General features: G+C 28.4%; 1 protein-coding gene across 1 annotated transcript in view; it reads right to left on the reverse strand.

Annotated features, from left to right (window-relative positions):
• Positions 1-26,934, reverse strand: part of LOC129975665 (macrophage mannose receptor 1-like) — a 46,337-nt gene that overhangs the window by 5,557 nt on the left and 13,846 nt on the right. The window contains exons 6-21 of the mRNA XM_056088777.1: positions 26,623-26,771; positions 24,898-25,115; positions 22,512-22,627; positions 21,837-21,901; positions 20,557-20,724; positions 18,595-18,636; positions 16,882-17,060; positions 16,375-16,549; positions 16,072-16,209; positions 14,090-14,212; positions 10,545-10,696; positions 8,244-8,343; positions 7,020-7,267; positions 4,925-5,099; positions 2,776-2,919; positions 1,457-1,564 (exon numbers count right to left, since the gene is read on the reverse strand). Coding sequence (XP_055944752.1) covers positions 1,457-1,564; positions 2,776-2,919; positions 4,925-5,099; positions 7,020-7,267; positions 8,244-8,343; positions 10,545-10,696; positions 14,090-14,212; positions 16,072-16,209; positions 16,375-16,549; positions 16,882-17,060; positions 18,595-18,636; positions 20,557-20,724; positions 21,837-21,901; positions 22,512-22,627; positions 24,898-25,115; positions 26,623-26,771 — 2,300 coding nt within the window. The remainder of the gene's footprint in view (positions 1-1,456; positions 1,565-2,775; positions 2,920-4,924; positions 5,100-7,019; positions 7,268-8,243; positions 8,344-10,544; positions 10,697-14,089; positions 14,213-16,071; positions 16,210-16,374; positions 16,550-16,881; positions 17,061-18,594; positions 18,637-20,556; positions 20,725-21,836; positions 21,902-22,511; positions 22,628-24,897; positions 25,116-26,622; positions 26,772-26,934) is intronic.

Here is a 26,934-nt window from a genome sequence, read left to right on the forward strand (position 1 = left end):
CTGTTTTTCCTCTTTTTTCGACGCATTAGAACAAACAAAAATAAAAACTCAAACAATTAAATATTTACAAAACGTTTTAAACGTTTAAAAGTTTTAAAATGTAGAAGAATCTTTGAAGCGCGTTATGACTGCCCCGCAGAAGGTTCACTTAACGCGTAAGCGCGTTACGGGCAACGAAGAGGTTAATACATCTTTTCGGATATATTTACTGAAATCGACAAGAATTATAACAAATATACACTTCTACATCTACGTCTGCAGAATTATTTGATTAAATTAATTATTAAATTTTCGAATTAGAAATGTAAATTACAGTCAACGAATGATTTGTCTTCAGTAAGATTTGTTATTAGAATAAATTATTGAAATCAGATTGAAAAGTAATTAATTTTAACCGCATATAATATTAAAAACATCCTTTTTTTTTCGAAATAATTTACAATTTTTAGGGGAGGAGCGTATTTAGTTTATTAAAGTAAATTTACACATTAAGAAAGTGAAATGTGGATTGATTACTGTAGCTCTTGATAATTTGTTGAAGCAGAATAAGTTTGGTATGTTTTATATATAATAAAAATTTGGATGGAGAATTTTTCAAAAGCAAAGTTTTTTCATAACTATGCATAGTTAGTGTTATGAAATTCTCATTAATTTATTTTATTTAAATTTATTAATTTAAAGACAATCAAGATCATTTCAATAAAGGCTGGATGTTTTTAAAACCGGAACAAAGAATGAAAGTTGGAGTAAGTAACATTATATTCAAGTAGTTTGGTCACTTCAAGTAAAAATAAATTAAAAAAATAAAAGAAAATACTATATTATTGAATAACAATTAATAATGTCTGTCAGATCGATCATACAATAAAATTTACAATAAGTAGCAGTAGGAGTTTTATTGATTAATTTACTAAACGCAAATTTTATGTTACAATTTTCGCAATAGTGATTAATTTATTATTAAGTACAGATTTTACGATATTTTTTATATAATTTTGTACAATATTATACAATAATCCGCTTTTAATTTTCCCATGAATTATTTAATGACATCACAAATAAGAGTATTTATATAATAAAACAAATATTGTTGATTGAATAATGCTTTTAAAAACTTTATTCTCCTCTAAATAGAATTTAATAATGTACAATATAAATGATATCGCATTCAGAATTTTCGATATCTACTAAACGGTTCAATATCGACCAAAATATTTTACAATTATTTAATACTACTAAAGATACAACGGTAATATTAATTGCAAATAACCCATGATCCATTTGCCCTGATTAGATATGAATTCCCTATGTCTAATTATGAAACACAAAAACAAAAATGCATATAAAACGGAAGATTATATACCTAAATTTTGGTAATTTGTTTGAAAAAATGTTTAAAATATTTAAAGGCTCTATTACTGTACGATTAATAAAACTTCATGAGTTTTAACCATACCTTTATCGCTTCTCATTAGGCCAATGAGTACTGAAATCAGACCAGGTCTCATAGTTTTCCTAATTTGCTCCAATTCCTCTAACGAATGAATGCTGATTAAATAGCTACCTAAAAAAAGAACCAGAAAAATTTTCAAAAAGCTACACAAGAAATAGATTGATAGATTGAAATACAAAGAAATAAGATTGAAATCATAATAACATTTTATTAATCTAAAATGAATTTCACTGTAAAATATTAAGATAATTTTAATAGTTATCTAAACATTTTCAGACGTCATTCTGAAAGTCGGGCTTAGATTTTATGATCAAATGATGCAAAAAAAGTTATGTGTAGGGCTGGTTCAAATTATGTTAAGAAAAATGCCTTCTTGTTGCTGTAATGTTGAATTTGGAAAGTTGGATGCCATCTCAAGTATTTTCTCGTGAAAAGAATTATCCATGCTACAGAATGTTAAGTTACTCATTCGGTGATCATTTAAATTAAACATTTAAAATTAAATTTGATAAAGTAGATAATTAATTCAAGCTTTAAACTGCTAACTTCCATGTACTTAATAATATTTTAATTCTACAATTAATTTAAAATCTCTAAAAAAATAAGGCTTTGATTTTTGGATCTTTATTTGCTACAATAAATGCTTTGCAAGAGTATATCTCTAAATAACACAACACTATGATTCGTAAGACAGGTAAACGTTCAAATCTATTTGGAATTCCTATTGTATAATTGTCTTATTAAATAAAATTTATACAAAAATATTACGTGTACTTGAACTCATCACTGTATCCAATGAATTCTAATAGCTGTATCTCCCATATAATTATTAGTCCCTGACATTTGAAAAATAGCCGGCGTTCTGGCCTAGGAATAGCGCGTCTTCCCTATGATCTAGGCTTTCCTGGTTCGAGCATTGTTGTTCTTTTCCTTGTGTTCTCTCTGTGAGGTGCGTGAATGAGCAGCCCCCCCCCCCGCTTAAAAAGGGGTTGTGCAAGCGAGTGTGTGTGTGCTATCTTCATTTGAGCTAGAAGTCAGACTTCTGCCCTCGGGTGCTCAGACGTCTTTACCCTCAGAAGCTATTGTGCAAAAATTTGGCTTAAAATAGTCACACGATGAAAAATAATGCCATTTAAAAATCATTGCCATTTTAAAAATACAAAACTATATAAAAATATGTTTGAGAAAACTTGACAGTTACTTTTTATAACAGAAAGATGTTATAGTATACATGTGGTTCAATAATACATAAATTCCAGACTGTCTTTTTAAACTATTTATTTTCACTAAAACAGGATTACAAAAAGCTTTATGTTCATTACCATATCTAAAACATCGTAAGTTTGCAGTGAACCAATCAGCTCGTGCACTTTCGTAGATGTGGCAATAGCTACCATCGGTCGGTATCCAGAGTTCCGAAGTATTTGGGCAGTCACCTGTATATGCTTTAAGAGTTGGGGGCTTGCCTAAAATTACAAAAAAAAATATAACTGCATCATATATCATCTAAAACGAAAAACTAAAGTTCAAAGCATTATTCATGTATTGAGACAACGCAATTCATGGTTAGAAACTTGTGGAAATAATCGATACACTTAGGAAATACGTATATTAATTTCAATCATAGGTATTTTTGCTTTATTAAACACCGATATTCAGATTAAACTAAAATGAAATATCGGATTAACAAAATGTAAAAAAGAGCTCTTGAAATGCAATACAGATGCATTAAAAATTAAATACTGATTAATATATTGTAATCTTTGCTTAGCAAAATATACAGAATTTGCCTACTAGAGAAACAGAAACTCAGCCAAAAATTATTTTTGAGCACAACAGATATCAAACGTTTTGTAATAACTTTGCATTTTTTAAAACAAAAATTAAAACCGCCATGAATGTTGAATGCTTTATGAAATATAGTTTAAAGTAATGTACAGGTTTCATTCGCTAATACGGTTTTTTAATTCTTCGTTAACGGAAACTCGGTTTCATTCATTATTTTTTTTTTTTATTTTTTTTTGAAATTGCTTATTTATACTATAATTGAGAATCTTGGTAACCTGACGGCAGAATCGCAATTTCTAAAGCGAAAGGTTAATATCGCCTGATCCGTTTCCATAAACGATTCTTAGTAAATGAGGATCTATTGTGAATTAACCACTTCGAATACAATAATGTATCTGACATATGCTTTGAATTACGGAATTTTTAATTTTAAATCTATAATTTAATGAAAATATTAAGTAATTTAAAAATTAATTAAAAATGATCATGAAGTAATAAAAAGAGATCATTTAGAAGCGCTTCAATATTTCAAATACCCATATATTATTGTAGACATTAAAATAGCCATAAATGACATGGAGGAGAGTGTATAAAAGTTAAGTAGAGAGGAGTTAAATAATTATTTCTAAGTTAAATATTTTCGCATTTGTGTGTAATGTAAGTTTGAAATATAAGGTACCAACTCATGAGGATTCCTCTTTATTTAAAGACTGCTTAAACTGATAAAATCCTTCCCAAAACGCCTATGCGCAGAGTTCAAAAGGTGCTTTAATATAACAAATAAAAATGGCCAACAATGTTTCCGCTTTGTAAAGGGATGAGTCGGCTACAAAAATTTTAAATTTTATTTAAAGCTATTAGTTATTATAAAATGCTTCACTATTTGTAGCACAAATTTATTATCAAAATAATTCTTGATTGTCCCTAATTTATTTTGCACAAACCAAATGGCAATGTTCCTTTTAAGATGGTGTTGAAAATGCTGCATGGAATCTAATAACATTAAACCAGAAAGGAGAGATGACAAAGGATTTAACAATCGTACATGAATTTGGAAAAAGCATATGTAAGGGAGTATCAATATGTAACGCACAGTTTTGAACATAATAATAAATAATGCAGTTTATGACAATATGAAGAAAATGAAAGTATTGCCAATTTACTTCTTTTTAGACATATCATTCCGTGATGTGGCATTTTGCCTCATGTTGGATGAGATTTGAAAATCTAGGTCTCTTAGAAGATCATCAGTTGCAAATACATCCACTGTCACACGGTCCATTTGAGGTTATGATCGCTTTCCCATTCATGCTGTATTAATATAACCAGTTTTGAATTCAACCCCCCCCCTTACCCGAAGTATAGGAATTTAGTTGAATAATTTGAGCGTTGTGGCAGCAGTGACGCAGGAATTGCACTTGAGTCCTAATCTCGCACACTATTATGGTTACCAGGATAGTGAGAACCAACTGGAATGGCCCACAGTGGGGGTATATTTCATTAATATGCTAAAGTGACTGTGCATGAAATTAATTAATATTCAGTAGGATTCGAAAATGCTTTTTTTAATATCCATAATGCTTCGCAACTAAATCTATTCACAAATATTTTGGCTATTTCGAAGACAACAGATTCTTCTATACTTTCCGTCATTATTAAGAATACTTAAATTTTTCTACATACCTGCTGTGAGTTGGCAGAGGAAAGGTAGTTCGTCTCTACAAGAAATGCTCTTCCAATATCCCTCAGGGGTACTTGAATAACATATATCATCCGTATATCCAGATGGCTCATTCTTACCCCATTTTGATATTGTCATGGGCCAGCCACTCAACCAATTAAATCGCTGGGTTTTTTCCTGCAATATTCAAATACCAAATGTTTTCGGAATTTTACAAAAATCAGACAAGATTTACATATTCTAAATTAATATATCTTTCTTTTGATTTATACTATTATTTTGCGGTTAAATCTCGTTTGAGCAAATCTCGAATCAATATTGTAATAAAAATCTTCAATATTAATAAAGATTTCATGACACTAGCCATGAAAATATTCTTTCCTCCTAATGATAAATAACACATAAATGTCAATAGTATTAAATACCTTTGTTTGTTTATTGATGTAGGTACTTTGGCGTTCTTTTCTATACAATTTTCTAGTTCTTCGATGATGGTGAAAATATGTGAAATATGGGTGAAAATCTCATATAATCAAAGATTAATCAATCAAAATGAATTCATTTAATCAGTTTTAGTTATTGTTAACATTTTCTCTAATTTTTAATGGTCCTCTTTCGTAATAGTGTGAGTGATTCTGACTGAAAAATTGTGTGTAGTGAAAAAAAAATTCATCGTGATTAGCATTATCGTCATTTATTAGTAGCATAATTACATTAATTATCATTAGTTTAATCTGAAAACTATGTGAAAATTCGGTTTGACATACTGCTCAACTTTTTTAGTTTAAAATGTTAAAAGACAAAGCCATATTTCTGGGAAGATTTTAATAGTTTTAGTAATTGTCTCTTCTATGAAACATTTTACTCTTTAGATTATGTTTGATATGAATGGATTTTTTCCTCTCATTCTTACGGACTTTAAACATTAGCTATCATTAAGCGAATATCTCAGTCTAGTTTAAAATTTTAAATTATATAACCTTTGAATTAACACGAAGAATCTTATTAATTAAGAATGCATTGCAATGAATTATTTTGAAGAAAAAAACCGTGATTTGAAGGTAATTTTTAATTACAGAATTTTAAACCGAATAAGAAAATGTCCAAATAAAAACTGAGTTTATTTATGGAGCCAGAATAAATTCTATTTATATATTTTAAAATTACATCCTGTTTCATGTCTCTTGAAATTATAGTTTTGTAACATGCAAAAATAAAATGTTCAGTTTTCCGATATCAGTTTTTTGCATTGATGTTTCAAGCTTATTTATATTGCATATTCATGTAATGAAAAAGAAGATAAAGCATTTCTTTACGATTCTAAAGTTATATAAACTATATAGAGAAAACATAAAATTATATTTTTCAAGAAGTCATTTGCAATAATTAATTTACTATACAAAAAACATATTAATCATGTACTACATCTTTGGTATGTCTTATATGAATCACAATTAAAATAAATATAAAATACAGAGTGTATCTATTAATTTGGATCTGAAAAAAAATTAGTAATAGAAAAGTTAAAGATTAAAGACTAAATTTCCATTTTACGATTTATGCCTCAATCAGAGCAGTCGAATTTCCTACTATGAATTATATTCCAGTATTAATTTTTGAAAAAATTGCTTTATCTGGAAGTGGCATAGAGTTCCAGTTGAAAATTAATCGATTAGTTGATTTTGTACTTTATTATTTTTAGAAGTCTTAATTTAAAATTTAGAAAACATTAAATATTAGTTATTAAAGTATATTAATTAATTAGTAGTAATTAGTTGGTAATTAAATATTAGCAATTTAATAATAATTTCTTATCAGATAATAATAATTCTAAAAATAATTTTGGATTACACCTTTTTGAGAGCAGCAAATTCAATCATTATCAGTTTCGTCTATAATAATGTATTTTAATTCGTAATATGTAATTCATCTTGCCCTCGCGTACAGCTAAACTCAAAAAAAGTTTGAAGGAATCATATGAACTATTTTTTAATATTTAATACTTTTATATATTCGTAATTTTCACTGCCGTTGCCGATAAAAATTCTGCGTAGTTATATTTCGTTCAGTTATTAGTTTGTAATTCTGGAAACTTACCTCATATTTAAGACCTATCCAGTAAGTCTGATTCACTTCCATGCCCAGGTAAGTTGCAATTGCTTGAATGGAGACTCCCGACAATGAAACTAGTTGTGCTCCTTGCCTCTCACAAGTGGCTTCGGCTTTCTCCCAAGTCATCGGGGTCCCGGCAAACATCTTGAAACACATGTTCTCCAGTTTTAACCAGCCCTCTGGGTAAATACAGTCGAGTCCTCGATTGTACTCGGGTTTGGGTAATTCAGGATCTAATAAAATATACTAAAATTTCAGAACATGTAAAAATTGTTCGCTGAAATCATCAGCCATTAATAGTTTTGCTTTCACCAGATACATCGGTGAGATGAATGAAATATTTAACTTTGGAGACAATCGGGAAACCAAATTTTGCATCACTTCTAGCCTTGTATAAATTCTTATAGAGCGCAAACCTGATCTTTTCTTCAAAATAGTGCACAAATCTAATCTATCCTCTTAAATAGTATACAAATCTATTATTGTCTTATAAGTAGTGTACAAATTGTATCTTAAGCATTCTGAGATCAAACTAATTAATTGAAATTATTAGGAAATAAATTATTGGTTTAGGGTATTAGTATTACAAAAGTATTTACAAATTACTACAATATATTTATCCATTAGTATTTACAAAATAATGGAATATTTCTTGAAATAAATTACAAGTTTCATTTTCAGATTATAATAACTATTTTTAAATAAAATTTAATGATTAATGCACATTAATCATTAAATTTTATTTAAAAACAATTGATATGTGTAACTTATCTTTTCATAATGAAAAGAAAACTTGCATATACCGCTTTTTCATTAAATGGGGTTAAAAATTCCGATTCTTACGCTGACCTCCAACTAATCCTTCTAAAATGAAGAACCAATGAATGTTTTCCCAATAAACAAGATCCAAATTATACAAACTGAATTTCTCTTCCATGTGTCTTATTGTTCTCCAAATTAGAGTGTCTTATCCCGTTAATAAATTATTTCTCCTACAAATTTAAAACGTTGGTTCATCAGGGCTTAGTTAATAATTTTGATTTTTAAATGCAATCTACAAAATAATTTGCGATTCATAAAGCAGTTAAAAATTAGCATTTTAGTAGCAACAGATTTTATTCTAAATAAAGGTGATAAAAATTCTACAAGACTTCTCTAAATAAAACTCTCAAAATTTTGTTTAAAAATGTTTTCAAACTAGTGCTTTACCTTTTTCCATTTGGCAAATGTATGGCAATTTCTTGCTACATTCATCATCTCTCCATACCCCACTATTAAGTTCATTGTAAGCCATCTTGACACAGTCTTCCTGAAAGTAAAATCACTTTTATACCCAGACTTATTTTATTAATGTTAAAAGAGAAAAATTAATAATGAAATTTAATATATAGTAGCTATATAAAAATGGAAAAAAATATACAATGCATTTCATTTTTAATTTTGAAGTTCCAAAAGAGGTAAATAAATCGTGTAGCTAAAAATAAACAGCTATTCAAAAAAATGTTTTTAAACTGACTGTATTCTTTTCTTTTTTTTTTTTTTTTTAATTTTTTTAATTTTTGAAAAATTATATTCCAGAAATGTGAGCGTCTTAAAAAAAGACAGCATAACACGAAGAAAATTTGCAAATTTAATCTTGAATCTTAATTAGTCAACTGGGAAGTTCTGCTCGCTTTTACCCAACACAAATATAAATTTCAGAAAGAGTAAAACAGATTATCAACATTTTTTTTTTTGTCAAATATAATTTCATTTTTAACGGTGACTTTTTGCTTACTGAAATTTTCAATTACCTGCTTTGTAGAGTAAATGAAACTTTCAGATTTCTTATTGATTCACCAGATGATTATCTTGTCGATTTTCTATTTTCGTATTCAGTTAATTTTGATAAATAAGCGTGTTATATAAATAACTCAAATTATGTCGTAAAATTCTGATGAACGGTCAAAATTAACTAAAAAGAAATTAAAAGGGCAAAGTTTTTGAAATTAAAATAAAAATAAAGGTGAATTCCTTTACCGCCAAGAAAATGTACACCTTTTGAAACAAGACATGAAAGTGGTAATCAAGTGGCCCAAATTACATTTTTACTTTGATTAATCGAAGCATTTTGACTTTGACTGGGGAAAGGAGGAAAAATTCATTAATCAAAAAACTGGTTATCTTTTAAGGTGACTGCCTAAGTAGGCGATTCTGCCATTTTCTTGAAAAAAAGATTTTTTTTAAAAAAATTTTGTTTGGTGTTTTCTAATTAAATAGTACATAAAAATAAAGAAAAAAATATAAAAAAAATCTCTGTATAAGTCCTATTTTTTAATTGAAAAATTTGAAATAAATTTCAATAAAATTAGAAAAAAAATGGCTAACACTGGGCGATTTTCTAATACGATCATCATAATTTTCTTTAAATACTAGGCACATAAATTAAAATACAAAAATATATTATAAAGGTTTATTAGTTACAATATAGACGTTATTCTAAATTTTACCCTTATTTTCTAATAAAAAAAATGTCTATAAATAAAGTTTTGATGTACATCAAAACTTTTAGTTTATTTCATTAAAAATAGTATACAAAACTTTCCCTTAAATTCTCATTAAAAATTTTAATTAGTGCTGGAGATATTATGTTAATGGTTGATAAACTACTTCAAAAAAATATGTTGAAAAAAATTCGTTTAAATGTTATAGTTACTGTAAAAAAAAAAGAAAATCTTCTTTAAAAAATAGTCTAAAATTCTTCCTGTTAATAAATTCAACCTTCTTTTTCTTCATACATTGAACTTTTTTCTTTAGATGAGTTAGTATTTCATTTCTATGAACTATCTTTTTGAATGGCAAATATGTTAATAACAAAACCCTTTAGACTTACTTTCATATAGCTGCTAATATTCAGTATTTAGTACAACTAATGCACCAGCCCCACCTTCGTTAAACTGAAAAATAGCTCAACGAAATTTCAGAGTAAAAAATCATTAAAATCTTCATCTACATCTATAGCTCTGATGGGATAGTGATAAGAAATTCGGTTTCAAGACCGAGAGTTTCAGGTTCCAGACCTGATATCGTTGAAAAACTGCCAGGTATGTCTGCTGCACGCTAAATCCTTTGGGGCCAAATCCCCTCCCGTTGATGTGACGCAGCAATTTGGAAAATTGGATGTCAGTTCAGTTGTCATTTTTGTCATCTGACCAAAGTTCAAAATTGCGTGGTTCATCACAATAGCCTTCTTTTACTCTAAAACTGGTGGCTAAAGTGATCAAACATTTGGCATTTTATGTCATTCTATATAGGGGATTCTTTAGCAACTTTTGATCTCAGAGTTCCATATATATTGGCTTTATAATATTTTGAGTAAGTCCAGTAGTTTTTTCAATACATTTTTTTCCTTGTTCCTTTGCACGTCTTTAATATAATTTTAAGTAATTTATGATTCAGTAAAATTATGTGGAGACTTCCTCTTCGAAATATACTAAAGAGAATCTTTTTAAAGAAAAAAAAAAGCATTACCTGAATTCCAAAAAAGGAGGGTTCTCCAGGTGCCCAGTTAGTATATCGAATATCAGAATTGTCCACCCAGTAATATCGACCCGATTGTAAAGTGTCATGAAACCCTATCCAAACATCGTCTTTCAAGCCTTGAATTAGGTAGGATAAGAAAGCTATACGAAATGAGGAGGAATTAAAAAAAACATTTGAAATCTTCGTATCAATATAAATATAAATAGAGAAATATTTCAATTATTTATTACTAGTTCTTACTAGTATTTGTTACTAGTACTTACTTCAATTATTTATTACTAGTACTTGTACTGCCAAAACTATGAAGGAAATGCCAATCATAATGGCAAGCAAATAATTGATCATCATTCAGGATACTATTATACAAAATGGAATCAAAGAATTTCTAAAAAATTGCCATACTATACATTAATAGAAATACCATTGATGGTGAGCCTCTTGTTCGAAGAATGGATTTTTTTACTTTTTCTAAAGTGACAGAGACATTATTCTTCGAAACTGTTTTCATTAAGGCAACATTCTTCGATATAGATAGGATTTCTGAGAAAAAGGATTTGATTTTATCTGAAATAGGACCTAATTGTAAAATTTTAGACGTCGATCATGTAGTTATCCATGCAACTATTATATCAGTCCATGAACTCCACACATTCTGTATGGAAGCCGATTATGAATTTGAAATATTCTTCGCACTGTTGTTTTTGTAAAGTTGAGTTCCGGAACTAACAATTCTTTTTCTAACATGATGGTAACTTGAAATTATGACAAAATATCAATTTCGGCATCTTGTCTATAATGCCCGTGAAAGTAAAGGTCCTGTAAACAGACTTTCTTTATGGATTCTTGGAATTCAGATCATGATGTATTCAAATAGGCCAACGTTACAATAATATACAGAATAAATTGTTAGCATATCTAATCGGCCCCGGTTACTGAATATGTCATTGTATTATAAAGCACATAAATACGACCGAAGAATTTTATTTTCTTGCTAAGCATTTAAGAACTTTTACAAGATGTCGGAAAGTTTTCTGATTTGTCTTTCCTTCCATATAAAACTGAAGTTATAACAATTGATCAATCAAGATAATTGCGTAATTATCAAATTTCTTTGAAGTCTTTATGATTGGATGAGGTATTATGAAACAAATATTTGCATCTGACAGTTTTTTTGTGTGTATGTGTATTTAATACATTTGTATTTCTAAAATAATTTTTTTCACTGAAATTTGTGTAACAATCATGCTTACCAATTTACCAACTGAGACAAAACATTAACTTAAAATTCAATTTTTCTTTCCTGAAATTCGAAGATTATACTATCTGAAACCAAATAACAACACTTTTAGAATGGGGAGAGGGGGTTCAATCCATTAATTCTGATATACAGGGTGTTTCAGTGAATCGTTTCAGAACTTCTAAAAGGGGTAGGGTATATCCTGACGAACCAAAATCATATACCCATGGGCAGTCAGAAATGCTTTCCTGACGCGGTAGTTGGCGTTTTGCGAAAAGTCCGAGCTTTCGTGCAGGGAATCTTCATTTCGAACAAGAACGCCAAGTTAGTAGGATGGATGATTACACGATTTCAGAATTGCACGTCGTGCAGCGCAGAATCGATTTTCGGTCAATGTATGGGCCGTATTGTGGGAGCTCACCTCATCGGACCTTACCTGTTACCGGGTCGTCTAACCAGACCTACGTACTTGCTTTTTCTGCAGAGCCCATTTTGCCACAACTTTTGAGAGTTGAACAGATTTCTGTATCGACGCAACAGACAATGTGGTTCCAGCACGATGGAGCCCCTGCCCATTATAGCGGAGATGTTCGTAACTACCTGGATGTTACATTTGGTCAACGGTGGATCGGTCGTGGGGGTCCCGTGCGTTGGTCATGTGCGGTCACCCGACTTATCATGTCTTGATTTTTATTTATGGGGTGATATGAAATCACTAATTTATGACACCCCTGTTGACTCTGCTGAGAAGCTCGTTGCAAGAATCGCAGTAGCTGCCGAAGAGATTCTAGATATGCCTGGAGTATTCCAGAATGTTCGGATGTCCATGCGTCGGAGATGTGAGGTGTGCATTGTAGCCCGTGGAAGAAACTTCGGACATTTACTTTAATCCATGTACATTTTGCTTCTTTTCATGTATTATTAAAACTATTTCTCATTTATGGTCTCTTTTCTTTATGGTGCTTCTGTGTACAACACCGCTTCAGGCAAGCATTTCCGACCCCACATTGCTATATGATTTCGAGTTGTCAGGATGTACCCTATCCCTCTTAGAAGTTCTGAAACGGTTCACTGAAACACCCTGTATATAAAGTGCATAAAGAGTTTACGATTACAGTGTTTGACTTTTTTTTCACCAGCGTCGAATTCTTCAAAACACTAGTAAAGATATAACTTTGAAATTTTTACTAATTACTTCCTTTAATGTGACAAATTCTAAAGTTAAATTAAACAAATTGTTCTCAAATTAAAGAAAATAAAAAATATTTTTCCAAATTTACACTTAAGTTAAATTTGTCCCTGGCCTAATTAAGTTATCATAATGTTCGACAGCTCACTTAATAGCTCATCACTGATAGCTCATTCACATTAAAAGTGTTCACTTTTTAATACTTATAATATTTTAAGGTAAACTTTTCCCTCAAATTAATAATTCTTTATTTAAACTTGAAAAATTTTATGTTTCACTTTCCACCTTCCCTCCTATAACCTATTCAAAAACAAACATAAAGGGCTGTTATAGATACTCAACTCGATAACTTAACCAATAAAATTGCTGTTATACATTTTTTTTCCGTGTCGAAATATAATTCGACTGGACTATATACTTCTAATGTCGTGAGGTTTACATTTGAGCCAATAATCTCTATCTCTACGTCTAAAAGTGACTCTGCGCGTATGTGTGCGTAATACGTGTGCTCCGTAGGATAAACGGCTCTGTTTTTTAAATATTAAAGGCTATTTGAAATTTCAACATTACAAAAAATATCATCAGGTTTTGAGTAGGAACTTTTCTTTTAAATATTTTCTATAAAAGACTTCGCTTCAAAGAAAACAAATAAACCACATTCCTAAATTAATAATAGCAAAAAGTAATCTAATTTTAAATGATACGAAACTTCAATATAAAAATTAATTATGACGATCTCTTCTACTACTTTGGAATGCAAATACAAATCTATCTATCTAAATTTTAAATTTAAGATAGATAGATCTATCTGCTGTGTGCAAGAATAGAAGTGTATTGTATTAGAGGCATGTATATCATTTATGCATGTTCTTTGTAATTTCACTGAAAATAAGGAAGCGAGCATTTCCTATCCCCGACGGATCTATCATCATAGCACAGATAGTAGTGGAATATTTCGGAATTTTATTTTGGTATTGCTTGATTTGCAAACTTCATATTTCTAATTTAAGAATAAATGCAAGTTTAATTTTTAACGTATATATTTTATATTTTGCTCTTTTAGTTAAAGATATCAATATAGCATACGTGTTTAAAAGCAACGCATACCTTGTTCTCTCGCATTGCGAATCGAAACTAAATAACCTCCAAGACGTTGGCAAATTTGAGATGCTTCAGTCCAGTTTACTTTGTGTTGGTCTGAGTATCCCACTGGCAAGTAGCAGCGATCATCTAAAAACAGGAATAAAATTTATGACCTAATAATTTCTATCATTATTGCTAAACACTAGGGATATATAAAGACCCATAACTACTTCAAAATAAAAAAATAATCTTTATAATTATTTTTAATATTTTCATAGAAAAAGGTGCAATAACTATTTTCATTCTTAAAAAATGAAATATATTTTTAGAAAAAAACAGGAATCTATTTACTTAAAGTTGAAAAACATAATAAAGGTAAACTTTACAACGATCTGTCGAAATATATTTCGACAGATTGTACTAACTTGTTGAAATATGACATAAAAGATTAAGTATTAAACCAAAATATTATCGCAAAAAAATAAATGTTACACCATTTTAAAATTTTAAAATTGTCTTTTTAATGATACCAATTTAAGAATCGTACGTAGTTTTGGCAAATTCTCCAATTTTTCTTTAAAATTTTTTCTCTAATTTCTGTTAATATATTACATTGTTGCTCTGAAGTTCACAAAGTTTTCAATGTTTCATCAACTATTTGATCTCTTGATTTATTCCTACTGTTGAGAGAAAAAAAAAAGATTTTGTTTAATATTTGTATGGTTTAAGAGGCAGTTGAAAATGAAATTACAATATCGCGAAATGAATATGATAAATGAATTCATTATTTACATATTTAATAGCGTCATGATATCATTGGACTGGTTTACCCAAGAAAGATTCTTGTGTACAATGAGCAGAGCATATGTAAGTCTCTTAAAATAATACAATTTGAATGTTAGGCAATTTCATAGTATTATGAAATTATATCTAAACGAGTTAACTTAAATGAAATATAAGCAATATTCCTAGTGATCCAACTAGTCATTTAAGGCAATTAAGTCAAATTATTCATATGAAGAACTCAAATATAATTAATAGAATATTTCATTTATTCTTTCTTTTTCATGTTTCGACTATTTCAGTAAATCTCAAATGAATTATCATTTATTGCTTTACGGCAGAATAAATTAATTTCAATTATCTAATCATTTATAAATATTAATAAATGACTTTGCACAAAGCAAGTCATTTTCCTGACATGGAATTTATTAAATGGAATGCTTTACAATTTTCGGAAGAGAACAAGTTTTAAAAGTAATAAAATTCATATTTATATGAAAAAGTTTATCGCCGCAGACAGTCAATCAGGACTACTATAAATTTCTATAAGAATATCCATCATCAATTACACTAGATAATTTCTTATATGTTTTTCATATAATTAAACTTAATTACAATCAAATTTTAATCACAATTTTTTGTAGGAAACCATAATACAATTAGATATTTTCTCTTACTTAATACTGATTTTGATCCATTTACACATCCTGACATATGGAATTGGAATTATATTTCCACTCAGTAATTGCAGGAAGCATAATAGAAAATTTATAATATATATTCTGGCCAATAAATATTATTACTATAGACGAAAAATTAAGTTTCTGTTTTGGTATTTTATATTAAAAGTCCTTATCAGTTGGTGCAATCATTATACGATGACCAAATCAATAAAAAATGATATTCTGATTGTGTAAAAAAAAAAAATTCTTGGAATATAAACATCTAAATGGGATTTTAAGACATGCCTGAATGAAACGAGTGAAAAGGATATTAGTTGAATGATCGGTTAAAATTTTTAGAACTATTATATTAGATACATTTCGAATAAAAGGTAATAAAAAATGTGTTTTCTATATATTGATGTGCTAATCATAAAGTACTTAATCTAATGAATCGAATGATATCCAATTGTTTCGATTTCGGCTGCAAGTGTCATAATCGTCCTAAATAAAATTAATAATTGAAACCTGTGAGTTCTCACAGCTAATGAGTAAACTTACGGTGGGCGTACCATCCTTTTTTGCAATTGCCGATCCTTGGATCGCGAGTCGTGGGAATGTCCACAGACACATTTGCGTCTTTATTTTGCTTGCATATAAAACCCATGAAAATATTACAGTTTTCATCATTCCAAAGACCTTTAAAATAAATACAAGAATAAGTTTATCCACAAATGTGTGATATGCCATTTTAAAAATTTAAAGGGGGGAGATAAGAAAAAGAAATGCGAAAAAAAATCCAATAAACTTTCATAAAAGTCATATTATAAAAATTTTTCCAAATTATTGCTTCTTGTTTATTACCATTTCCAATGTACATATTGACACATTTTTCCTGGTTTTCGTAATTATTGGGTTCATTTTCATTCCAATAAGTAAAATCGACTGGAGTGTAGTCAGTCCATGTGAAGATTCCTCGACTGAAAGAATTTAATCCTATCCAAACTCGATTTCCAACTGTTTGCCTATTATCATAAAGCTGTAAGAGAAGCATAAAAAGGGTATTAATAAATAAGATGAAAAAATTCTAATCTTAAATTATAAACTAAACAAAAGTTGATTAATTGAACTTAAAATCTCCTCAGAGAAATTTAGATTGATATACTAGTAAAGTTTTTATATTCAAAAATACTTAATGACGTTATCATGCGATTTTCAAATCCAAAAAGAAAAGTTTATGGATTAATACCTATTAATCTATAAATTTATTTTTGGCAAAGATAAATCTACCAATATTTCGTAGATATATATATAATAAAAATATATATTTCAGAATAATTTATTTGACATTAGTGTGACATTAAAGCTTACCAGCCTTAGTAGAAATCCTATCTCATCATCACTGTGAATAGAAACTAAAGTCGAATCTCTATTTTCACAATATTCTTTTGCACGATGCCAGCTATGCAGACTGCTAATCACCTCATAGCAATAACCTTGCCAATAATAGAAAGAATGTGGTACTTCTAAATTATTGTCGCAGGGAATAACTGTAAAAAGAAATTACTCTATGAAAAATATATTTAAAATTACAGGTTTAGTTAATTTTAACAATATAAGAATCAAAAGCGTAAAAATGTTCATTCCCCTGTTTTGATATCGAATGTCTCAGAAATAATTTTTATTGGGTTCTTACAAAATCTTTATTACCGTTTGACTACAGTTATTAAAATGACTGAGTCATAATTTGAGTCCAATTATTTATTCAAATTAAATGAGGAAGGATTAGTAAAAAAATATTTGAGTATTGGAATTGGAAGTTTCTAATTTTTAAAAAATTAATTGCTTCTTTCTATTTTTACAGTTCTAGTTAATGGCACTTAAATGGGTTTTTATTCCAATTCGTTTTTTTATAAGTTGGTTCTTTTCATTTTTGATATTTAACCAGAAAATCGTTCGTTAGCAAGACAAAACTTAGCAGTCTACTATTAATTAAAAAAAGAAAAATTTAACATACATTTCTTATTTTATAAAAAAAAACATATATTTCTTATTTTGCAAAAAAACAAAAGAGATAAATTTTGTCTTTAAAAATAACTATATTATTCCTATAATATAGTTATACTAAATAACTATACTTTCTTTCAAGATGACAAAATTTCAGGGCCCATAAAAGAGTTTAAATTCGCCTGATAGCATGAGTAATTGGTAGTACTTTAGAAAAAAGAAACTGATAATGCTCCCTTTTAAATATCAGCAAAATTTATATCTTGTCTATTTATATATTTACATATTAAATATGTATTTATGTATTAAATATATATTTATCTATTTATATTTAAATTAAATAAAGGATATAAAAATATAATTATTAAAATTATCTACTAAAGTAGATAATCATCCATACTTGTATTTTTTGAGCATTTATGATAAAGCATATTTATTGGGGAGTCAGTATAAGTATAATCATCATTTTTTATGTTCTCAGAAAGATAATTATGAGAAAGTGGAGACATGATAGTAGTTGCAAAGGCGGCTAGATCAAAATATCGTCGTTTTACCTTTTATGGAAATTGCTTGTTGGGGGTGATATTTATGTTCTTTAAATATATTCTCATTAATATTGGCATAAGGAAGTTTCAAAAGTAAGGTATTCAACTGAGTCTAGTTTTGCATGTCAACGATTTTGAAACTGCGCAAATACTGCCATAACGGCTCGAGTAACTATCAAATAAGGCATGATTAAAAATTCAGAAAAAACTATAAATGATTATTTAAAAATGACGTATGTCTTAGCTTAGAGCGGAATATAATGATATTTAGAAATAACTTATAACTAAAAAAAAGCTATCATATTTTTGTTTCAACAACTTTTACATTAATCTAGTCTTAGCTAGTCTTAACCATGCCAATAACAAGTACTATTACAGATCTTTAGAAAGCTTGCCTGAAATATTAATTGTAAAATATCTGGGGGGTTTCAATTAGCGTTTTTAAAATCTTTTAAAATGGAACATACAGTTTAAAAGAAATGCAAAAACAAACTGATGATTATTAAAAACAGATAAGCGAAAAATTACTTACGTGGTTCTCGTGTTGGAATAACCGGCGTAGGTGGGCTAACTCCTGAATAAGAAACAATATTAATGAAAATCTACTTATGAGAAATGAATTTATAACTTAATTTTATAATCGTAAATATTTATAAAAAATTTTTTATTGTATTAAGATTTACGATTTTATTTCCACTCAAAAATTAATTTAATTATGGAATCTCAACCTCAACCTTTATTTCATTTATTATTAAAATTGTTGACATTACTTTTTACTGAAAAAAAATAGCTCATAATGTCAAAAAAATTATCTTTTTATAGTAATAACTAAATTCAGAACTTTTCAAACGCTATACAAATATTTTTCTAAAAATATTTGAATTGTGTGCTCTACTGAATGTTAACTAACTAATCATACCTCTAAACCACAATAAACCAACCAACCACTAAATTCTAAAGTCACACAATGAAGAAAAAAATTGACTTTCTAATAGAGGATTCTGTGGTCTTCGAAACTACTAAGCTTAAAAAAAACTAAGCTAAGCTAAGCGCTCCTAAAGAATTTTATTGTTCTAGTTAATAAAAAAATAACAAAGATAATACACTTCAATCGAAAGAAAAATTATCTACAATATGATTAAAATTGCATGGTAAAATTGCTTAGTATTTTTTCTCTTCTAAAAAGTTCCTCCTGAAAGTTACCGAATATATTACGTTAAAAAACGTAATATTATTCAGTAATTTTCAGAGAGGAAATTTATTTCTAATGAAGCGATTTAAAAAAAAATTCAACGCATTACAATTTTCAGCAAGAATTTCTTAAATAACAAACTAAGTTTTAAAAAAGTGGCGTTTCTGTTTTTTTTAAGATGATTAGTTAATATTAATAACTAATTAGTCACTTAGGTAGTCAGCTTTTAATTTTTCATATTAACAGCAATAATGTAGTCAATTAGCTGTGATGACCATAAATGAATGGAAAAACTTAAATTATATTCGAATAGTAAATGCAGAATAGTCTGATTAGCCAGCAATACCAGTAAAGTGGTGAAATTATTGGCGAAATAAAAGTAGCAAAAGGGGCCGAATTGTTCAGGATGGAAGAGGGTCTAAGTTTTAATTTACAATATCTCTGAAAAATTATGGGTTTTGAGAAACAAGCGATCATTTATAGCATAGTTATTAATAATTAATTTTCATAAAATAAAAATTGGCTAAATTTGTACAGTAGTTAATGACTGGAAAACTTCGTTTAAGACTTTCTACATAGAGAATGAACAATAAAGAAGTATTTTCAATTTTTTTTTTTCAAAATAAAAGATAATGTTAGATACTCTTCATTTAAACCTGTTATAACCCTTACATTTCATACAATTTTACATGAATTAAAATTGGCTAAATTATTGCAGTAGTTGTAGCTAGAGGGATCTGCCAGTGTTTTCTTCTCATCATAACTGTACAATGACATAGCGGGCGAGGAGAGTACAGCTTTGAGATTTCTCCCAAAAATGAGAATGAGACAACAAGCAATCATTGATGGCATATCATAAGCTTTCATGTAAAATAACTACTAGTCTGGTTTCGCCAATTTTTAAGAATGAGAGATTTGTTCTATGGTTTGTCCATTTACTTGAAATTTACAGGCAATGTTATTTTAAAAGTAATAGAAAATATGCATTTCCGCTATTCTTCATTAAAAACTTATTTCCACAAGTAATATTTTTGCGTGTTAACATATATTAAGAATTACCTGTGATTACTAAAGAAAAAGGGATCGCTTAAATTTGATAGCAATAAGGAGTTTCAAGTCACGAATTGAAAATAAATATTATTAACTATTTAAAAAATAGATTTGTTAGAAATTTTAAGTGAAAAGCTTCCGAAAGTTAATTTCGATCAAAAGAATAAATTTTTAGGATAAAATTCTTTTTTATCATTATGATAAAAAAAATATCCTTGAATATTGAAAGAACACTATAAAAGAGATACTTACTCTTCGGTGCTTTGCAGACGAACCAACTCACAATCCCACAAAGGCTAGATATCCAATGAGTCTCATCTGCATTCATGGCTACGCAACGTAAACGCTTATCTCTGTGATTTGGATGTCCAGGAGCCCAGTTCTGATAATCCAAAGGAGACCCATCGCTCCATTTATAGGCTGCGAAAACATTTATTTCAATGAATTTTTATAACAAAAGGCACAGGAATTGAAACCATTGTAAAATTATTGTTCCGAATGCTATTTTGAGACACGCACTTATGCTGTAAAAGTGAATAAAATCTTCTCTTCGTAAAATTACTTTTTAACACATATACTTTAGTTATTTTAAATCTTTCATGTAATGAAGGAATAAAAGATTCAAATTCTTACGCTCTCTGTAAGAAGTACCAAGTATTCAATTTCCTCTTCTTTATCATAAGAATTACCAGATAAGGATTTAATGAGGTTTTACAGCTTTTCATACCTTATTCAGAAGATTTTCGTCGAAATAGTTTGACAGCATGCTAGACATTACTGGCTGACTGTTTAGTAATACAGCATTAATATTTAGAGATCACTATGCTACATCTGCAGAAAATTATAACCGTGGGCATTTAACAGCTAGCTGCTTACCTTTCTATAATTCAATAACTCAAACTGACATATGTAGAAAGCAGAAAGCAAATGTATCATCTGTGAAAGACTTATATTTTTAGGCATCTTAAGATTTGACCTTGAAATCACACACCAATCGTTTTTTTAAAGCTTTTTTAAATAAATATTGATAATTCTACTTTAAATTTAATTCAAACATATGCATTATCTTTAAATAAATTAGGATTATGCTTAGATATATTTAATTATTAACAACATCATATAGCATTTCATTGCATTATGTGTTTGAGATGTTAATCTAATATAATTATAATTTACTTCCATATTATTGTGAAATGAGATATTTTAGATTTTCTTTTTAATTTATTGGCCACACTTTATTTTTATACTTGCACATAGTGTGCTTTTTTCGTGTTTTTAATGTTGACATTCTTCGGGTCGTCTATTGCTCTTTGCTGTGGAAATTAGAACGAAATGAATTTAACAGAAAAAAAGGAGAGTAATAATAGGCATTAGAATTACTTTTCTGGTGTCAAATTATTTTTTATACTTATTTATGCATTGCAAAGTGTTTAGGGAATTTTAAATTACTGGGTGAATTTGAGAAAGTTTACAATTTTCTCAGTTATCTTATGTGGTAATAAAACTCATAATTATGAGATAATGAAACTCACTTTCAGTATCTGGATCAAGATATAATCCTATCCAATATGGATGAGAAAGACTTCCATATTGAAAACTAAAAAAGAATGAAAAATAATAAGCTAAAAAGGAAGTTTCTGAAATAATCCGAATAGTTGCGATTGTATAAGAAATGCTTTCTTCAAAAAGTTAAACATTTTTTAGAAACTTTATTTTTAATATGAAAAATAAGCATTAGACATTAATATGACTTTTTTTTTCAAACACAGATTAAATAATTTAATTTCACAATTTTAAACAAAAATATGTCACAGTTTCTAAGATTATGTATCAATATTTTTAATTTTCGAGGGAAAAAAAGAACATGCAATTTATTTTTAATAAATTTTGATTCAAATAAAGAAGTTTAATTTCAGAGATGTTTGGATGCTGAAGTAAAAGAATTTCATAAATTGTCATAAAATTAATAAATATTTATTTTATTGAATTTGTCATTTATCTGTACGCTTTATATAAATATTATAATTTTTTTAATTCAGTAAAATTCTGTAAATATATATTTTATTGAATTTCCTATTTATTTGTAGGCTTTATATAAATATTCTATTTTTTCGAATTCAGAATAATTCTATAAAATGATTTATAAACAATACAGCTCACAAAGCAATGAAAAGGAAATCAAAACCAAATTCGATTATTTTGCATACCTTAGACCAATTTTTTCTTCGTCTTCGCTATGAAAACTAGCCAAATCTCCTCCAAACGCCTGGCAGTATTTTCTAGCGTCGTGCCATGATAAGCGTGTTGTTTCAAAAGATGTTTCCTGTGATAAGAAAAATATTATGAAAATTAAAGTAATGTCAAGTTGTTCTTTGAACACCTTAGGTTGTAATTCTCAAACAAGCAATTATTTATTTTCATTGAAATATTCAGTCCTGCATTAAGTACGTTAAACTGAAATCGGAGAGACATTAGAAAGTATTCCGTAAGTCCGAAACAAGTCAAACAACATGAATTTTCTTGTGTATTAAAACAGATAATATCATTTATAAAAAAAATGCAAGCAGGCATTTACAAAAACAAATTTCCAAACTTTTATTAATCAGCTGAATGTAGCCAAATTTAAAAGGAAATTATATAGACTTTCTTATAAATATTTTTTTTTTCGAAAATACCTAATTATTCGGTACAGTAACTTCAATTTGAAAAATTTTGTTGGATATCATTAATTTAAAATAACCAATGTAGCCTATATTATTAATTAATATAAGAAAAGTGCGATGATTTTATGATATTAATATAATTAAATTAATGCCTTAAATTAAATTATTGCCGCATCATCTGATTGAATCAGCATGATAGAAGAAAAGACAAAAATGAACTTCATTGTAAACATTTATGATCCAACAGGGAACGATAATTTGAAATTAAATTGCTTTAAACCACAGAATTTTTAATTTGCTTTTCATCCAAAGAAATACGCATTTCTCGTTCTATGATTCATTAATGCATTAGTTTCCAGAGCGTTACATTCATATCCGATTCGATATATACAGATTGGATAGAAGTAGAATCGAAAAGCTATATCTTGAAAATATAATTGATAACCATTTTTTGACTTATAACGATCAATCAATTGAAAGACAAATAAATAAATAAAATTATATAAAAAAATTATTTGATTTTAAAAAGTGAAAAAGGGTGTGATAGAAGGTCAGACAATGGTGGCAGCAATGAAACCTGCGACACTCTTTAACATTTTTTTAAACTTTGAAATGAATAATAATGATCTGAGCCGATACAAAAAGACATACTTAAGAAATATCGTAATATTCTATTGCATTAAACCATAACCTAAAATGGAGAGAAAAAGAGTAAGGAATTTTTCATAGAAGCAATTACAATCTTTCCCAAAAATAGGAGGCGTAATAAATCATAATATTATACGAAACTGCTTTTAAGATAAGAGAATTGCCAATGCTTTGTAGCAATGTTATAGATTGCCACGATGTATAAAAAAGATTCAATCTAGAAAGATATCTTTTAATACTTTGCAATCGTCAGGAAATCGTTACAATTGTAGAAATGGAGTTATCTATGTTCCTGTCTGATTTCCCCTATTTCACTATTAAAAGAAAAGTATTAATAGTATAATAAAATTCTACTTCCATAACTAAAAAAGCTGATGATACAAATGGAATGTAAATTTTTACGTCAATGATAATAAAAAAAAACTTTAGAACTATTTGCATATACACTTATGGCCAGAACTTATCGAAAAAATAAACAATACATAACAACCAGCAAGACTAGTCTCCTCGAAGCTTTCTCGTTCCTCTTTCTTATTCCCCGCCTGGCGCATAAAATTGTGGACTTTGGTAATATGGATATGAATAACTTGGATAAAGCCATGAATATCAACAATAGCTACAAATTATAGATCTTTACCATGAATCCAGCATTTTTATGAATCTATTGTGCGAATATATATTTTGGACGCCCTTTTTCCAACTGATTGTAGCCGAAATTTGACACTAAACTCTGAAATCAAATAACTAATTTCCTTGATTTAAGCCCTGCATTTAAGATTTATAGCCTTTACATACATGCGATAGTACAGACCGACAAACAGTGTACACTTTATCAGATTTCTTTCAAGATTTGATTAGTCTGCTGATTAGATGCTGAAATTGTGTGCCAAATTTTATCTATCTAGCAGCTCTTGACATTTTAAAAATATCGAATTTATTTGTATTGGAATAGCCAGACAGATAAACTTCCTCTGAATGGATATCGTTTCAAAATTTAACAAACTTCCACAAACTAAATTTCATCTGTCCAGCTCAAAGCGTTTTTGAATTATTGTACTCATTAACAGGCAAGTAGATGGACAGACAAACAGTCAGACAAATATAATGCCAGCAATGTGTTTGAAAGACTCGGAGAAGTCTGAAACGTGGAAATTCATCAAAATTTGGAATTAGAATTTTTTGAGTTACAATACTTCCTCTATATTTCGTATATAGAAAGTAAAAGTTGGCAGTTTTCAATTTAAAATAGCTATCCAAACAAATGAAGAAAGATATAACTTACCCAAAAGCAAGTGTTCGTGGGCGGGTAGACTTTCCAGTTCTGGCCCGCAGGGCATGAAAGTATTTGCTGTTGCAGAGGTGGTGTCGGAAGCGTGACTCGAGAAGTAATGGCAGGCGCGCCACATATCACATATGCGTGATCTTTGCATTCAGTTTGGTAGAGTTGCGTCTTTAATACATCTTCCACGTTAAACATAACAGTAACACACTCTCCTCTTCCTACAAAAAAAATATTTACAGAAAAATAAATGGTAAATAATTTTACTGTCATTATGCATTTGAAAAATTTCAATCAATTTGGTTACACATAGGGCGTATATCATATGCCAAGTTAAATAAGCCGATTATAATCCTATTGAACTTTAAAGAATTTGATATATTTTTAAGCGATTTCAAACATTATGTCTGATATTTTAAATAGTAAAGCTCTATTTGTTTAACTATTATCAGGAAGGCAATTTATTGAACAATAATAATCAGACAAATAAAGCATGAAATATATGTTAGTTTAGCTTGCATTTTTATAATATAACGGAATTTCCAGCATTAAAAAAATTGACAAAAAACTCTATTTGTCTTATTTTTTTTATGTACTACAATTAAAAAAATCACAATTGCATCCTATTTATCTTTGAAGGGAATTTTCTGTTGATGGTTTTATTCTGATTCTGATTATTTTAAACGATTCTGTTTATTTTCTTAGTGTTTGATGCATTTAAAATTAAACGTTGTTAATGAATCGATCTGCTCATGATGAATCTGAGAAAATTTTGTTGACAAATTCTTGAGATATTACATAAATTAAGATATATATTCTTTAGAGCCCATAAAGTTTAAACGCTCAGGGACTCTGTTTTCAGTAATCATATTATAAAAAAAATGCTTTATTTCAGTAAAAAAATATTATTATATTAATTGCAGATTCATCCTTTGCACTTTAATTTAAAGCATAAATTCTACGGGAGCTAACAGAAACTTAGAGAGATACATATTACGTTATGACTGAAGGCCTTTATAATATTATGAGTGAATGACTATTAAAATTTGAAGTTTTAAAATATATTGATGAAAAAGTTATTAAAGTAGGAATTGCGTAAAATATTTAATTATTAAAATTTAAATGAACAATAAGATTGGCGAACCGGCTTGTCGCCAAAGGCCGCAAGTTAAATAATAAATCAATACATTTTGTTATTGCTTAAGATAAAAAAAATTGAAATATCTAGGTTTTTATTTCATTGAAAAATTCGACTAACCACTTTCTTCACTTTTGAAGTTTAACACATTACCATCTCAAAATGATAATTAAATGTCGAAAAATTCTGTTCTGCTCTGATTAGTTCAATTTTCCATCTCTTTATTATGGGATTAAAGTGTTTATTTAGCATAGTTTGCGCTTTTTGAAATTTTAAAGCTAGCAGCAGAAGCGGTAAAATACCTTATCACAAATCTTTTAAAATTGATGAATTTGGTGGTAATTTTCTATGGCCTTAAAAGGTTTATGGAAACCTTGTCTTTAATATAACAAAATGAAAGATAAATCAGTTTTTAATACTGTATTTGTTTCAATTGCTGCATATAAAACTACAAATTAGGCTTACATTTTGTTAACTATTTAAAATGCTTCATTCTATAGAGGGCCAATATCTAGTTAACCCAAAAAGTCTTAGGTAATATTAATAATCATGTATTGTCAACATCTGATGATTTGGAGAATTACTCTTACCAGGATTGAAAGTTAGTGATTCTTCAAATACAGGCTCTCCTGTTGATGTTACTACAATGGTGCCATTCGTTTTGAGAGTAGTCCAATATCTAACGCTGTCATTGACCATTACTTTATGGTTAATAAAGGATGTTAATCCATCCATTAATCTGCAAACATGAAAGAATAAGTAAAGCATTTAGATTTACATAATGTACTTTTTAGAAATGTTATACTCACGTAACTTTTAACAAATAAGTTGAATTTTGTTCCGTCATGACAATGATACTGAATCTATATCGTTTAGTAAATAAAGAACATGAATATAGAATA

This window comes from Argiope bruennichi, chromosome 7 (genome assembly GCF_947563725.1).
Source record: "Argiope bruennichi chromosome 7, qqArgBrue1.1, whole genome shotgun sequence".
NCBI classification, from domain to species: domain Eukaryota; kingdom Metazoa; phylum Arthropoda; class Arachnida; order Araneae; family Araneidae; genus Argiope; species Argiope bruennichi.